A 15,345-nucleotide genomic window follows, 5' to 3' on the forward strand; every position below is an offset into this window, starting at 1 on the left:
TTACAGGTGACGGAAGGATGTCCAGCCCATGGTGACCTCAAAGGCCTTAGGTCATCACCATATTCGGAAGAGTATGCCACAAGGAGGAACCTCTATGTTACATTTAATTCTTAAAATACCTGAATGTTCTGTACATGCAAATTATGTGCTTGTAAACGCAAGAAGGGGCGTTACAATACCCTGATGTTATAAAAGCAATCTAGAGTGTATTTTGGGTAGAGATGTACAACTGTTTTGCAGTTTACACCTCTCCACGCAGCGTGCATTCATTAAAATCAATTGTTTGAACGACCTCTTCTGGACTATCATTGTTTTGCTCTCATTCTCAATTTCGAACCCGTAACATGAGAAGTGAAATAGAAATTATTCTAGATCTGAATTTTTAAAGGATAAAATGCAGTTTCAAAGCAAATCAATTCATTTTCAAAATATAAAATTCAGTTTCAATTTAGTGATGATCATTTTCAAACCATAAATTCAATTTCAAATTAGACTAATTCAAATTCAGTTTTCAAAAGCATTTATTCAAGTTACAATTCAGATTCAATCCGAGCAATTCAAATTCAAATTTAACTTATTCAAATTCAGTTTCTGATGGCACAGATTTCTGCCCATACTAAGGCTCTGGAGGCAAATATAACACATAGTCAGAGAGAACTATTAGTTGTCCTCCTCGAACAATTTAGCAGTATGTTTGATGGTCATTTGGGTCGCATGTATTTAACTGAACATGTGATCTACACGGGAGATGTCCCATGTAGATCACTCCCACTATCCCCAGAATACCAGAGTATTCATCTCCTGGTTTATCATATAGCCTTTTTACATTTTCTCCAATCATCCCTGCTTTTAGAGTCTTGCCCCATCTGCAGCCAGTCCCAGAGAAACTGCCTCTGCCATTTTCTTCTTGTTAATCTTTGATTTATTTCTTCACTTTCTCCATTGGGTCTTCTTAGACGCACTTTCCAGAAAGCAGCAACATTTTTTTTGTGCCCCACTTTTCAAATTGTGCATCTTTCTTCAGCTTAATGTGTTTACTGATTTGTTTTTACACAGGTCATGTAAAAAAAGTGTCTGACATTCAAAAATCCTACCAGAGGCTCGACAAAGCTGAACTGAAAGACAGCACAGGCAATAAATCAGAGCAGCACATGGTCCATAGAGGCTGGGGTCTACCACACCAGGTGTAGGCTGTTTAAAGATGTCCTTTTACTCCTAGTGTACTTACACTGATTATCCATTCAGACTAAATCTATAGTCTCCATCTATCTGACTCATACTCTGTGGACAGTAATTCAAGTGAATACATTTTGATGTCACTATCTAACTGTAGTCTGCAGACATTATACAAAGCAGACATTATAACATCAAAAGAATTGGTCCCAGCAGAAGACCCTGTGTAAGTACATGAATAATGTTAATGTGTGAGAATAATAACAATGTGTTCACTGCGATCAACAGTTTTTAATGCTGCAGTGAGGTGTAGCTTAGTGGTAAGTCCCCTGAAAAAGTTTCACTTGTGCTGTTTCTGTGTAAAATCACTGGTTTATTTGAACAAGTTCATCAGCTGAACCATAAATGCTCCAGACCAATTTCTTTGTGACTCAGTGTGATTTTGCGTCTTGTAATATTAGCATGTCAAACTCTACATTCTCTACACAGATGAGAAATGACGTGTATTTAATAATAAAAGTTATCTCTCAGAGACAAAGTTAGTGTCTCATTCAGGTCTGTATCTGTGTCGTCTCAGACACATGCAGTGCTCATATTTGCTGTTTTGTTTGTCACTCAGACCTCTTCCTGACAGGGGCAGCAATTTCATTTAAAGTCACATTCACTGATACAGGCTGCTAGAGCTCCAACCAGGAGGGTACACACATGATCCAGGGAAAAAATCTGATTAGTATTTTGGTGCTGAAACTTGAACATATACGTTTTCTTAGATGACTATTAGGCGGTAGTAAAGTAGTAAAACACAGGACCTTTGGGTTAGATATAAAATGATTTGACAAATCATGTCTGTTGTAAATGAGTAAGCCATTTATCGATGTGACTCAGGTTTTAAATCATCATAAGAAAAGACTGAATCCTGACCTGAGAATTCCCAGTGTACACTTTGGACTCTCCACTGCAGAAAATAGAAGCTTCAGTCCTGAATCCTGCAGGTTGTTGTTACCCAGGTCCAACTCTGTCAGACTAGAGGACTGGGAGCTCAGCACTGAGGACAGCGTTTCACAGCTTCTGTCTGACAGGTTACAGCCACTCAGTCTGAGAAAATGATGACAAGAAGACATGAAACACTTGTGTTAAAGTATATTCATGGTGCCATGAGGAGCTACTACATTTACAATATTTCAACACTGTTTCAGGACATGCTGGAATCCTTATTGCCTTATGTTACAAAAGATAAATGTGGCAGTTTACTGTGACTTGGATGGATTCATTAAAAAAAACAAAACATACACACAATGTTAATTTTTTCCAAATGAAATTGATTAAATGACGTTAACTGATGAAAAAAAATTGATATTGCTTGATCTGACCTCAGCGTTTCCAGTTTGCAGTATTGACTCTTCATCCCAGCAGACAGAAGCTTCACTCCTGAATCCTGCAGGCTGTTGTTACCCAAATCCAGCTCTGTCAAACGGGAGGATTGGGAGCTCAGGACTGAGGACAGCGTTTCACAGCTTCTGTCTGACAGGTTACAGTCACTCAGTCTGAAATCAAGCGGGAAGGGAAACAAGATCAACAAAACAAATCAGAGCTTTATTGCTTTTTTTGTTGTTTTTAAGCAGAAATCAGTGAGGTGCTGGTAGACTCTGTTCTTTTGGTTTATTACCCAATAACACACACATACACTAATATTTGTGAGTTTTGTAATAGTAGCATTTATAATGCAAAGCAACAGCGATCACAGATTGAAGGGGCCTGAACAATACAGTGCAGTGACTTTTAAATGACCTGTTCTTCCAATTTACAACAACAGATTTCTATTGTCCAACCTTAAAGGTAAAAAATTTTTTTTTATCTCATACTGAATCTTGGTGCACCTCCCCCCAGTTTATTAAAATGAAGTGGTACTGAAGTTGCTGTAAGTGATGTGTGATGCCACTGGTTTCCTTTCTGATCCAATACAAAGTAAAATTCAGGCTGGTATCTGCGATACTGATGAAAACTATTCCTTCAGAATCAATACGAGACATCATAAGAAAATATGATGTTTTGTATGACATAAAAAGCCTGAATTTTAAAATATTCAATTAATAATCAAAATGGTTCGCAGCCGAGTATGAGGCAGTGGGAATGAGGATCAGCACCTCCAAATCTGAGGCTATGGTCCTTAGCCTGAAAAGGGTGGAGTGCCCACACCAGGTCAGGCACGAATTCCTGCCCCAAGTGGAAGAGTTTAAGTATCTCGGGGTCTTGTTCACGAGCGATGGGAGAAGGAGGCGGGAGAACAATAGGTGGATTGGTGCGGCGGCTGCAGTGATGCGGATGCTGTACCAGTCCGTCGTGGTGAAGAGAGAGCTGAGCGTAAAAGCAAAGCTCTCAATTTACCGGTCGATCTACGTCCCTACCCTCACCTATGGCCACGAGCTGTGGGTAGTGACCGAAAGAACGAGATCACGGATACAAGCGGTGGAAATGGGTTTTCTCCGAAGGGTGGCTGGCCTCTCCCTTAGAGATAGGGAGAGGAGTTCAGCCATCAGGGAGGGACTCAGAGTAGAGCCGCTGCTCCTCCACATCGAAAGGAGCCAGTTGAGGTGGTTCGGGCATCTGACAAGGATGCCTCCTGGGCGCCTCCTGGGTGAGTTGTTCCTGGCATGTCCCACGGGGAGGAGGCCCCGGGGCAGACCCAGGACACACTGGAGAGATTATATCTCTCGGCTGGCCTGGGAACACCTTGGTGTTCCCCCGGACAAGCTGGAGGAGGTGGCTGGGGAGAGGGAGGTCTGGGCTTCTCTGTTTAGGCTGCTGCCCCCACGTCCCAGCCCCGGATAAGCGGAAGAAAATGGATGGATGAATGGTGTTATTTTCTCTCTCTTTCTTATATTAAATATTTTGAGTTGTATTTTTGTTGTTTAAAGCCAACAGCTGCTGTTTTTACACTGTATATTTTTAAAATATATCTATGATGTCCATAGTCAACTTTAAATGCTCTACAATTTGAACAAATGGGATTTGTAGTTTTAAAGATGCAGTGAATTCCCATCATTTAAACATAGACAGAAAAACCCAGAGCCTGGATTTCAGTCACTTTACAAAATTCAGCAACCGTGCTATACAACACTGCCAGCTCCATATTTCCTCCCTCTATACAGGGAGAGTACCTGCCTGCAGCACTACTCTGTGTTAAGATTTACTTTTATTTGTTTTGGACGAGGTTGTCACCCTTGCCACATTTCTCACAACTAGCATCTTGGCAGTTTGTGGAGCTGAAATATCTTCACACATGACTCGCTTATGATCATCACCTGAGTGAGAAAGCACACGTCAGCTGTGAAGCATTTTTACAGCTGTATTTCACACATTACTGTGACAGGTGGAAGAAGTAGTTCCTACTAATCATTTAGACAATCCCAACAATGCAGTTACTTTCAACTGTGTTCCTGTTAAGAATAAACAAAAAATACCACAAATTACAAAAATGTTGATATTTTAATAAATTCTAGAACAAAAATATCAATATATATCAATAATTGTGTGAATGTGTGTGTGGGTGGATGACTGAATGTGTAAAGCGCTATACAAATACAGGCCATTTAGCTTTTTTTTTTTTTTTTTTTTTAAGTAACAGGTTTTAGGACCTTTTAGATCTATCATGGAAGAAATCTATGACCACTTTTAATCAACATTTTAAAAATAAACATGAGCACAAATGTACTCACAGAGCTTTGTTGGAGGCTTTGACCACTGGCAGCAGCCTCAGAAGAGCCTCCTCTGAAGCAGAGTAATTCTTCAGGTCAAACACATCCAGATCTTTTTCTGATGACAGTAAGATGAAGACCAGAGCTGACCACTGAGCAGGAGACAGTTTATCTGTGGAGAGACTTCCTGATCTCAGGGACTGTTGGATCTCCTCCACTAGAGAACGATCATTCAGTTCATTCAGACAGTGGAACAGATTGATGCTTTTCTCTGCAGACAGATTCTCACTGAGCTTCTTCTTGATGTACTGGACTGTTTCCTGATTGGTCTGTGAGCTACTTCCTGTCTGTGTCAGCAGGCCTCGTAGGAGAGTCTGATTGGTCTGCAGTGAAAGACCCAGGAGGAAGCGGAGGAACAAGTCCAGGTGTCCATTTGGACTCTGTAAGGCCTTGTTCACAGCACTCTGGTGGAGAAACTGTAGGTTTGGTTTGCTAAATAATTTTGACCACCAGGAGGTAGTTTGTTGTTCTTGCAGTAGATTGAGTCCAGAGTTGATGAAGGTCAGATGGACATGAAGAGCAGCCAGAAACTCCTGAACACTCAGATGGATGAAGCAGAACACCTTGTCCTGGTACAGTCCTCTCTCCTCTTTAAAGATCTGTGTGAACACTCCTGAGTACACTGAGGCTGCTCTGATATCGATGCCACACTCTGTCAGGTCTGATTCATAGAAGATCAGGTTTCCTTTCTGCAGCTGATCAAAAGCCAGTTTTCCCAGAGACTCAATCATCTTCTTGCTCTCTGGACTCCAGTGTGGATCTGTCTCAGCTCCTCCATCATACTTGACCTTCTTCACTTTGGCCTGAACCACCAGGAAGTGGATGTACATCTCAGTCAGGGTCTTGGGCAGCTGTCCTCCCTCTCTGGTTTCCAGCACATCCTCCAGAACTGTAGCAGTGATCCAGCAGAAGACTGGGATGTGGCACATGATGTGGAGGCTTCGTGATGTCCTGATGTGGGAGATGATCCTGCTGGTCTGCTCCTCATCTCTGAATCTCTTCCTGAAGTACTCCTCCTTCTGTGGGTCAGTGAACCCTCTGACCTCTGTCACCATGTCAACACACCAAGGAGGGATCTGATTGGCTGCTGCAGGTCGTGTGGTTATCCAGAGGTGAGCAGAGGGAAGCAGTTTCCCCCTGATGAGGTTTATCAGCAGCACATCCACTGAGGTGGACTTTCTAGGGTCAGTCAGGATTGTAGTTTTGTGGAAGTCCAGAGGAAGTCGACACTCATCCAGACCATCAAAGATGAACACAACCTGGAAGTCTTCAAAGCTGCAGATTCCTGCTTCTTTGGTTTCAGTAAAGAAGTGATGAACAAGTTCCACCAAGCTGAACTTTTTCTTCCTCAGCACATTCAGCTCTCTGAAAGTGAATGGAAATATGAACTGGATGTCCTGGTTGGCTTTGTCTTCAGCCCAGTCCAGGCTGTATTTCTGTGTTAAGATTGTTTTCCCAATGCCAGCCACTCCCTTTGTCAGCACTGTTCTGATTGGTTCATCTCTTCCAGGTGAGGCTTTAAAGATGTCTTCTTGTCTGATTGTTGTTTCTGGTCTGTCTGGTTTCCTGGATGCTGTTTCAATCTGTCTGACCTCATGTTCATCATTGACCTCTGCAGTCCCTCCCTCTGTGATGTAGAGCTCTGTGTACATCTGATTCAGAAGGGTTGGGTTTCCTGCTTTAGCGATGCCCTCAAACACACACTGGAACTTCTTCTTCAGGGTGGATTTAAGGTTACGATGATAAACTGCAGCTGGAAGATCTGAATAATAATAATAATAATACAACTTCAACAATCATATTTTACAAAATGCTGATGACTATTTCTGACCCACTGAGAAATGATTGAACACACTGGTGTCACAGGTGTCTCATTTATCCAGCAGCTTAAATCTTTAGATAAATCCTCTTACGTCTCTGCAGACGGTCAGCCAGCTCCTCCTGCTTCATTCTCCTCAGGAAGTCCACTGTGATCTTCACAAATGCCTCTCTGCTGCTGCTCCTCTGCTCATCATCCTTCCTCTGAAACTCCAAGCACTGGGGTTTATTTGGATTCAGAGCCTTCTGGATCTTCTTTAGCTCGTTCTTCACAAAGGTGATGATGTTGTCCTCCAGCCGCTGGAACAGAATACTTTATGAATGAGCCACCACTCTGAACTTCAGTCTACACAACATCCACTTCTTTATGATCAATGGGGATATCATCCACGATCTCTTCACCCATTGTAAGATTGACTTTATATGATTAACTGAGACTTTGTCCACAACCCCATGATCCCAAAACATTGATTATGCTTATATGAATGCAGTGATTTCAGTGGGAGAAACATTTCACTGGTGTTCAGAGCTGAACTACCAACAGGTTGATGATCAAAGCCAGAAACTTGGAGATGTTATAAGTGACCGAGTTGATCATGCAGACAGCTTGTTACGGTTTGGAGGAAGCGCTCAAGCGCAGGATTCCGGTTCTGATGTTCACAAGAAGGGTTTATTTACAATTCACCAGGTGTATATACAGGAATATGTGGGGGGCGGGGGGGGGGGGGCGCTATATACAGCTGAGTTAGGGGAGAAGGGGTCTCCAGGGAAGTCCAGGGGAAACACGCGTTCTTCAGAATATCCACTCACACGATCACAAGCTCACACTTGACACTGCCACACGGGAATCACACGGGGAAAAATCCAGGAAGCTCTGTAGACAGGAAGACAGGGTTAAGTACGACGCACACAGGAAAACACTCTTAACTAACTTCCTGTAGCTTGACTTCACTAACGCATGGTAGACAACAATCCAGCGACGAACAGCAGTCACCTCTGGCTTAAATGCTGGTCACCTTAATGAGACCCAGGTGTCTCATCTCCCAAGGGCGTGAACCCACAATGAGTTCCGCCCTGGCGAGAGAGAGGAAGAGAGAGAAACAGAGAGAGTGCTGATCAGCGTGCAGCTGATCCGCCTGGCCGTGACACAGCTGGTCTTAAAGGTTCACTCTGTTTACACATACAGATCAGTATCTAAGGTTTGACTCTCATCATCCACTGGAGCTCAAACTGGGCATCATCAGGACGCTACAACACAGAACAAACACCATCCCCACAGACACAGCAGCCAGGGAAGCAGAAGAACATCACATCAAGAAGGTCCTGAGTAAATGTGAACGCTGGTTTGAGGGCGGAGTCAAGGAGGCCATTTACATAAAAAGGGAAAGACCATCTCTGAATGGAGGAGGGGCCTAAGGGTACATCTGTCACCCACCCACCACTTTAATCACACTCTAGATCTTGTTTTAACATATGGCATAGAAACTGAACATTTAACAGTGTTTCCTGAAAACCCTCTGCTGTCTGATCATTTCCTGATAACATTTACATTTACAATAATTGATTACAAAGCAGTGGAAAGTAGACTTTATCAAACTAGATGTCTTTCTGAAAGTGCTGTAACTAAGTTTAAGAATATAATCCACCCACTGTTATCATCTTCAATGCCCTGTACCAACATAGAGCAGGGCAGCTATCTGAACGCTACTCTAACAGAGGTCGATTATCTTGTTAATAATTTTACCTCCTCACTACGTACGACTCTGGATACTGTAGCTCCTGTGAAAACTAAGGTCTCAAATCAGAAGTACCTGACTCCGTGGTATAATTCTCAAACACGTAGCCTAAAGCAGATAACTCGTAAGCTGGAGAGGAAATGGCGTGTCACAAATTTAGAGGATCAACATTTAGCCTGGAGAAATAGTTTGCTGCTTTATAAGAAAGCCCTCCGCAAAGCCAGAACATCTTACTATTCGTCACTGATTGAAGAAAATAAGAACAACCCCAGGTTTCTCTTCAGCACTGTAGCCAGGCTGACAAAAAGTCAGAGCTCTACTGAGCCAACCATCCCTTTAACGTTAACTAGTAATGACTTCATGAACTTCTTCAGAAATAAAATTTTTATCATTAGAGAAAAAATTACCAATAATCATCCCACAGATGTAATATCGTCTACAGCTACTTTTAGTACCATCGATGTTAAGTTAGACTCTTTTTCTCCAATCGATCTTTCTGAGTTAACTTCAATAATTAATTCCTCCAAACCATCAACGTGTCTTTTAGACCCCATTCCTACAAAACTGCTCAAAGAAGTCCTGCCATTAATTAATTCTTCAATCTTAAATATGATCAATCTATCTCTAATAATTGGCTATGTACCACAGGCCTTCAAGGTGGCTGTAGTTAAACCCTTACTTAAAAAGCAATCTCTAGACCCAGCTGTCTTAGCTAATTGTAGGCCAATCTCCAACCTTCCTTTCATATCAAACATCCTTGAAAGAGTAGTTGTCAAACAGCTAACAGATCATCTGCAGAGGAATGGCTTATTTGAAGAGTTTCAGTCAGGTTTCAGAGCTCATCACAGCACAGAAACAGCTTTAGTGAAGGTTACAAATGATCTTCTTATGGCCTCTGACAGTGGACTCATCTCTGTGCTTGTCCTGCTAGACCTCAGTGCAGCGTTCGATACTGTTGACCATAATATCCTATTAGAGCGATTAGAACATGCTGTAGGTATTACAGGTACTGCGCTGCAGTGGTTTGTATCATATCTATCTAATAGACTCCAATTTGTTCAAGTAAATGGAGAGTCCTCTTCACCCACTAAGGTCAATTATGGTGTTCCACAGGGTTCAGTGCTAGGACCAATTCTATTTACATTATACATGCTTCCCCTAGGCAGCATCATTAGAAGACATAGCATAAATTTTCACTGCTATGCAGATGATACACAGCTCTATCTATCCATGAAGCCAGGTAACACACACCAATTAGTTAAACTGCAGGAATGTCTTAAAGACATAAAGGCCTGGATGGCCGCTAACTTCCTGCTTCTTAATTCAGATAAAACTGAGGTTATTGTACTCGGCCCTGAAAATCTTAGAAATATGGTATCTAACCAGATTCTTACTCTGGATGGCATTACCTTGGCCTCCAGTAATGCTGTGAGGAACCTTGGAGTCATTTTTGACCAGGACATGTCCTTTAAGGCACATATTAAACAAATATGTAAGACTGCTTTCTTCCATTTGCGCAACATCTCTAAAGTTAGAAATATCCTGTCTCAGAGTGATGCTGAAAAACTAGTTCATGCATTTATTACTTCCAGGCTGGACTACTGTAATTCATTATTATCAGGATGTCCTAAAAACTCGCTGAAAAGTCTTCAGTTAATCCAAAATGCTGCAGCAAGAGTACTGACAGGGACTAGAAAGAGAGAGCATATTTCTCCTGTTTTGGCTTCTCTTCATTGGCTTCCTGTTAAATCCAGAATTGAATTCAAAATCCTGCTCCTCACTTACAAGGTCTTAAATAATCAGGCCCCATCTTATCTTAATGACCTTGTAGTACCATATCACCCTATTAGAGCACTTCGCTCTCGCTCTGCAGGCCTACTTGCTGTTCCTAGAGTATTTAAAAGTAGAATGGGAGGCAGAGCCTTCAGTTTTCAGGCCCCTCTTCTGTGGAACCAGCTTCCAGTTTGGATTCAGGAGACAGACACTATCTCTACTTTTAAGATTAGGCTTAAAACTTTCCTTTTTGCTAAAGCATATAGTTAGGGCTGGACCAGGTGACCCTGAATCCTCCCTTAGTTATGCTGCAATAGACGTAGGCTGCCAGGGATTCCCATGATGCATTGAGTTTTTCCTTTCCAGTCACCTTCTCACTCACTATGTGTTAATAGACCTCTCTGCATCGAATCATATCTGTTATTAATCTCTGTCTCTCTTCCACAGCATGTCTTTCATCCTGTTTTCCTTCTTTCACCCCAACCGGTCGCAGCAGATGGCCGCCCCTCCCTGAGCCTGGTTCTGCCGGAGGTTTCTTCCTGTTAAAAGGGAGTTTTTCCTTCCCACTGTCGCCAAAGTGCTTGCTCATAGGGGGTCATATGATATGATTGTTGGGTTTTTCTCTGTATTTATTATTGTGCTATCTACTGTACAATATAAAGCGCCTTGAGGCGACTTTTGTTGTGATTTGGCGCTATATAAATAAAATTGAATTGAATTGAACCATCTTACAATGCTGTGATTGCAGCCATTCCCCAACTCTGTGAATGGGACTCATGACCATTGATCAGTGGTTGTTGATCAATGGTCCTGACAATATGCACACCAATGATCAATGAACTGACCTCCCAGCCCATTGTTCCCTTAGTGGGCTGGTTTCAGTCATTATACAAATGTCCCCTTTATAAGGTTGGAGACCTGCAGTCAGCTGAGACTGAAGAAGTCACCTGATGATGATGATGAAACGTTTCTCCCACTGAAAACGTCCAGATGAACAGAATCAACCTTTTTGGGATTTACTCACATGGATGATTGAGCATCAAGACACAACTCTATGACTTTTCTCAGTTGAATAAATCCTCCCCTCCAGGTTTGTTTACATCTACCAGCCCTGTGGCTCTGCCCAGGGACAATAATCTATGTGAGAGGTGGAAAGTCATACAGGTGTCTGCTCCTGCCTTCAGTTAGTTTTTATCTACTGTGTGTCAACTGGCTGAACCTACTCCAACTGTCCACCATCCCCCTAAACTCAACAATGACTTAGTGATCTATCCATTCTCTGACCAAACACTTCCTGCTGCAGGATGTTAACATAGCAGCACACTGAGGATCCCACTCACTGTGAACAACACATTTGGACCTGATTTGCTGCTCTGCTTTACACGTGAACTTTGACTGCTGTCACCAACTAGAGAGGCTCTACAGATAAACTGGACTTGTACACAAACAGATGTATAAAAATCATAAACTACATTACAAGGACAACATTGCTCCATCAACTCTAATTACTACTGACATGTTATCTCTTCTAATTAAGGTACAGACACTCAAACTTGCTGCTTTCAGTGAGAAGTCAAATGTCTGAATATGAGCTGGAAGCTGCTGAAAGTCTTCCTCCTTCCCATGGGGTTTCACTATAAACACGCCCCTTTCATGCACCTGCAGAGGGCCACCAGCAGATGGAGCTGTCTTAAACAAATCCACTTGGATAGTTAGCTGTAGATGATTTTCTCAGTATGATTGTAGGATTTTGAGTTATTCTTTAGATTTATTTAAACTCTTATAATGAGCACAAGTGTTGAGCGACCCATAATTTCTCTGTACTTTTCCTAAGAGAAGCCAGACTTTCAGCTAGTGTTTCTTTTTTAGTTGCTCTGCAGGCTTTATGAAGCTGTGTCAAAGTTGTTCTTTGGCTGCTTTTTAAATCATTTTCAGTCCTCGTACAGGAACCTTCTTCAAGCTAAGTCCAAGTGTGTTAGACCAGAGTTAACTTGATAGATATGTGTGGGTGTGTAACTCTTAGAAGCTGATTGGCTGCTTTTTATGGGGGCTGGGTCTTTGGAAAGTGAGCAAACAACAGTTTTAGTAACACCCTGAACTTTAACAAACAACATGAGATTTTAACAGTAATGTAAAAATATAAAAATCTTGTGATTCATTGTTATTAAGCACAAACACATCAATGGCCCCATTTCCATTAGTAGCTGCTCAGATCGACTCACCACAGGTTGCCACGACTGGACTGGATCCACTGGTTTCCATTACAGTTGAGGACCACCTAATGTGGTCGTCTCAATACAGCCCAGTGTCGACTCACATCATTAGTAAGTGCTAATGCTGCTAATTTACATCATATTTGTCATTTATTTCTCAAAGTTATTGAAGAAACAATTATTCAGCTTCATTCCCACTGATCTCAACTACAAACTGTTGCACTTTGGTTTCTGTTTAAAGCCTTGATGTTTAAAACATTTCCCTGTGATCACATTTGCTCCGTCTGATTTCAAAGTTTGTTTCTTTTGGTCATTTAGTCCACAGAGTCCTTGGTGTTCTGAAAGGGAACTATAAATAAATGTATTATTATTAATATTAATAATAAAAGTAGTTGTTGTACACGTACAGACCATAAATATGGAGTCCAGCTGTGTTTGATGCTGCTGAGCAGACTGACCACTGGGAACCTCTGAGCTCTGCTGGTCCACTCTGTGGAGGAACCATGAAGAATTGGTTGTCATTTTACTGAAAAAAACACACACGCACGCACACACACACGCACACACACACACACACACCCTCATTTCCTCCTGATCACATGATTGCAGCTCAGTGTATTCAGGCCTAAATGATGCAGCAGTGTCTCGTCTACAGTCAGTACAACACACAGCAGCAAAGCTCCCACACACACTGAGGACAGTGAACACATCACTGCAGCAGCTTCTCGTTCACTGCAGACTCCAGTTGAATCAACTCTCTACATGTTACAGCTGCACTTTATATCTCACAGCATCTTCTAGCCGAGACCCTCAGTCCAGAGAATAAATGACTGTTACAGGGTCAAAGGTCAGGGTTCAAACACAGGACTGTGTTTCACTGTTTCAGCATCAACACTGTGGAACAAACTTGCTGTCACTGTGAGATCAGCACAGTCAGTGAGGTGTAGAAAACTCTTCTGGATGAATCCTGCACTCCTCCTGATCTGTCACATTGATCCAGCTGTCTGCAGATTCATCGCTGTGGTCGGCCTGCTGCCATCAGCAGCTGGATCGCTGCCGCCAACAGCAGCTGGATCACTGATGCCAACAGCAGCTGGATCACTGCTTCCTGTTTAAAGGACTTTCTTTATCAGTCACTTCATTATAGGAACAAGAAGCTCATCAGATCCTGTCTGTGTGACACTGAAGGTGAGATTAACAATGAAAGATGCAGTCGCAGTGTGAGCGACTAACAGTGTGTTATCATTTATACATAAACTCACAGGAAAAGAGGAAACACACTCGTATAAATGTATGAATGAGGCGAGTATCAAAGAGCTCAGAGGAGAAAAGCTCCATATAAGAACCATTGTTCCCAGTATTATTCCAAACTGTTCCAGCCTATGAAGCTGAACTCTGTGTGAACAGCTGACCTGTGTCATGTGACCAAGAACACAAACATGATCTACTGTCAGATCAGGACACGTCACAGTTACTGTTTAACAGCACACTGCAACATTCACACGTTCATCCAACAAACTGGATCATTAACATTTTCACACAAGTTTCACTTTGATTCACAGATTCAGACAGAAAGAAGCTGATGAGGAAACAACAGTTCATTTCTGTCCTGGTTGATGAAAACAGCAGCACTGCTGAGGAGCAGGAAGTGGGGATCAGACTGAGTGAAGAGTTTTAGGACAGAGTTTGAGAACATCTCCCCTTCCTAAAATAATCTCTGAGTATCTGCTGTGTTTGTGGAAACACTCCAACACACACCGTTGCACATATGAACATGTGTGTGAAACAGAGCTGACATTACACATGATGGAGGATTTATTCACAACAACATTTACACACACATTACCTCTCTGCAGGACGACACACGCCTGATTTAAAGTCAATGACATTATCTTTAGACCGGTCACTCTGTAAGGACACAGAGCTGGGTCCAGGTTCAGGTTCATGTTTGCGTTTAGTTCCTCGTTCCTTCCTGTGAATAATGATGGAGCAGTGATGTGAGTGCTGAGCTGTGACATGGAGAAGAGTCATGGACAGTTAGAGATGGTCATCTCACCTCTGAGCTTTGGTCTGGCTCTCATGTTCCCCACACAGAGTGCTTTTAGAGGGAGGGACTCCCTCCTCTCTGTCCTCACACTGATCCATGCTGCTCAATTCAGCTCACACACACTTTCTACCTGCAGAGGAAACACAAATCATTCATGTGCACATCAACTGAAATCCTCCTTTCATAATGTGTGCTGTCCAAATATCAGCTGCTTCTTTCCTGCTTCATCTCAGTGTCAGCTGAATGCAGTCAGACAGCAGTGTGAGGCAGAGGAAGCAGCCATCAGCTGCTCTACTATCAGTCCACTAGATGGAGCCATGAAGCACACACGATGCATTCACTGACACACTTTGAGTTTGAGAAAACTGCACACAGATTCACTGTTTTGGAAACTAGAAAAACGTTCTTGTCATGAACCGGTTGTGTAATGCAGGCAGGATAGGACCCAAATGCAGACTATAGGCAGGACATTAACTTAATAAAAGCTTTATTTGCTGAATGGAAAAGGTTATACTAAACTCACAGAGAAACACACAAAGAATAACACAGCCTTTAGAAACAAGGATGCACAACACAACATACACAACAGTGGACAGAAGCAAACAGAGAGCTTAAACACACAGGACAAAAACACAGACACGGGGGAATCTAATAATCAAGGAACTAAACAAGAAATATAAGAAACTGAACACAGCATAACTAAGACTGTAACCAGAACATAAACCATAATACAAAATATCACCAAAACTCAAGAAACTCACAGTGTTGGGTCAAAAGAACCCAGAACCATCACAGTACTTTGCTCTTCACTGTTTGGGTGCAGACAGACT

General features: G+C 42.3%; 1 protein-coding gene across 1 annotated transcript; it reads right to left on the minus strand.

Annotated features, from left to right (window-relative positions):
* Positions 1 to 4,885: 4,885 nt before the first annotated feature.
* LOC134622395 (protein NLRC3-like) lies at positions 4,886 to 7,344 on the minus strand. Its single transcript, XM_065470157.1, has 3 exons — positions 7,285 to 7,344; positions 6,842 to 7,046; positions 4,886 to 6,690 (listed from the first exon to the last, which is right to left on the minus strand). The coding sequence occupies exons 1-3, from the start codon at positions 7,342 to 7,344 to the stop codon at positions 4,886 to 4,888; spliced, it is 2,070 nt and encodes a 689-aa protein (XP_065326229.1).
* Between the last annotated feature and the right edge of the window lie 8,001 nt (positions 7,345 to 15,345).

The sequence above is a fragment of the Pelmatolapia mariae genome, linkage group LG3_W (assembly GCF_036321145.2).
Source record: "Pelmatolapia mariae isolate MD_Pm_ZW linkage group LG3_W, Pm_UMD_F_2, whole genome shotgun sequence".
NCBI classification, from domain to species: domain Eukaryota; kingdom Metazoa; phylum Chordata; class Actinopteri; order Cichliformes; family Cichlidae; genus Pelmatolapia; species Pelmatolapia mariae.

Coding starts and splice junctions, on each gene's coding strand:
- LOC134622395 (XM_065470157.1), bottom strand. CDS start 7,344: ATGATCAACTCGGTCACTTATAACATCTCCAAGTTTCTGGCTTTGATC. Junction 7,047..7,284: donor CTTTGATCATCAACCTGTTG/GTAGTTCAGCTC, acceptor ATTCTGTTCCAG/CGGCTGGAGGACAACATCAT. Junction 6,691..6,841: donor GGCTGACCGTCTGCAGAGAC/GTAAGAGGATTT, acceptor ATTATTATTCAG/ATCTTCCAGCTGCAGTTTAT.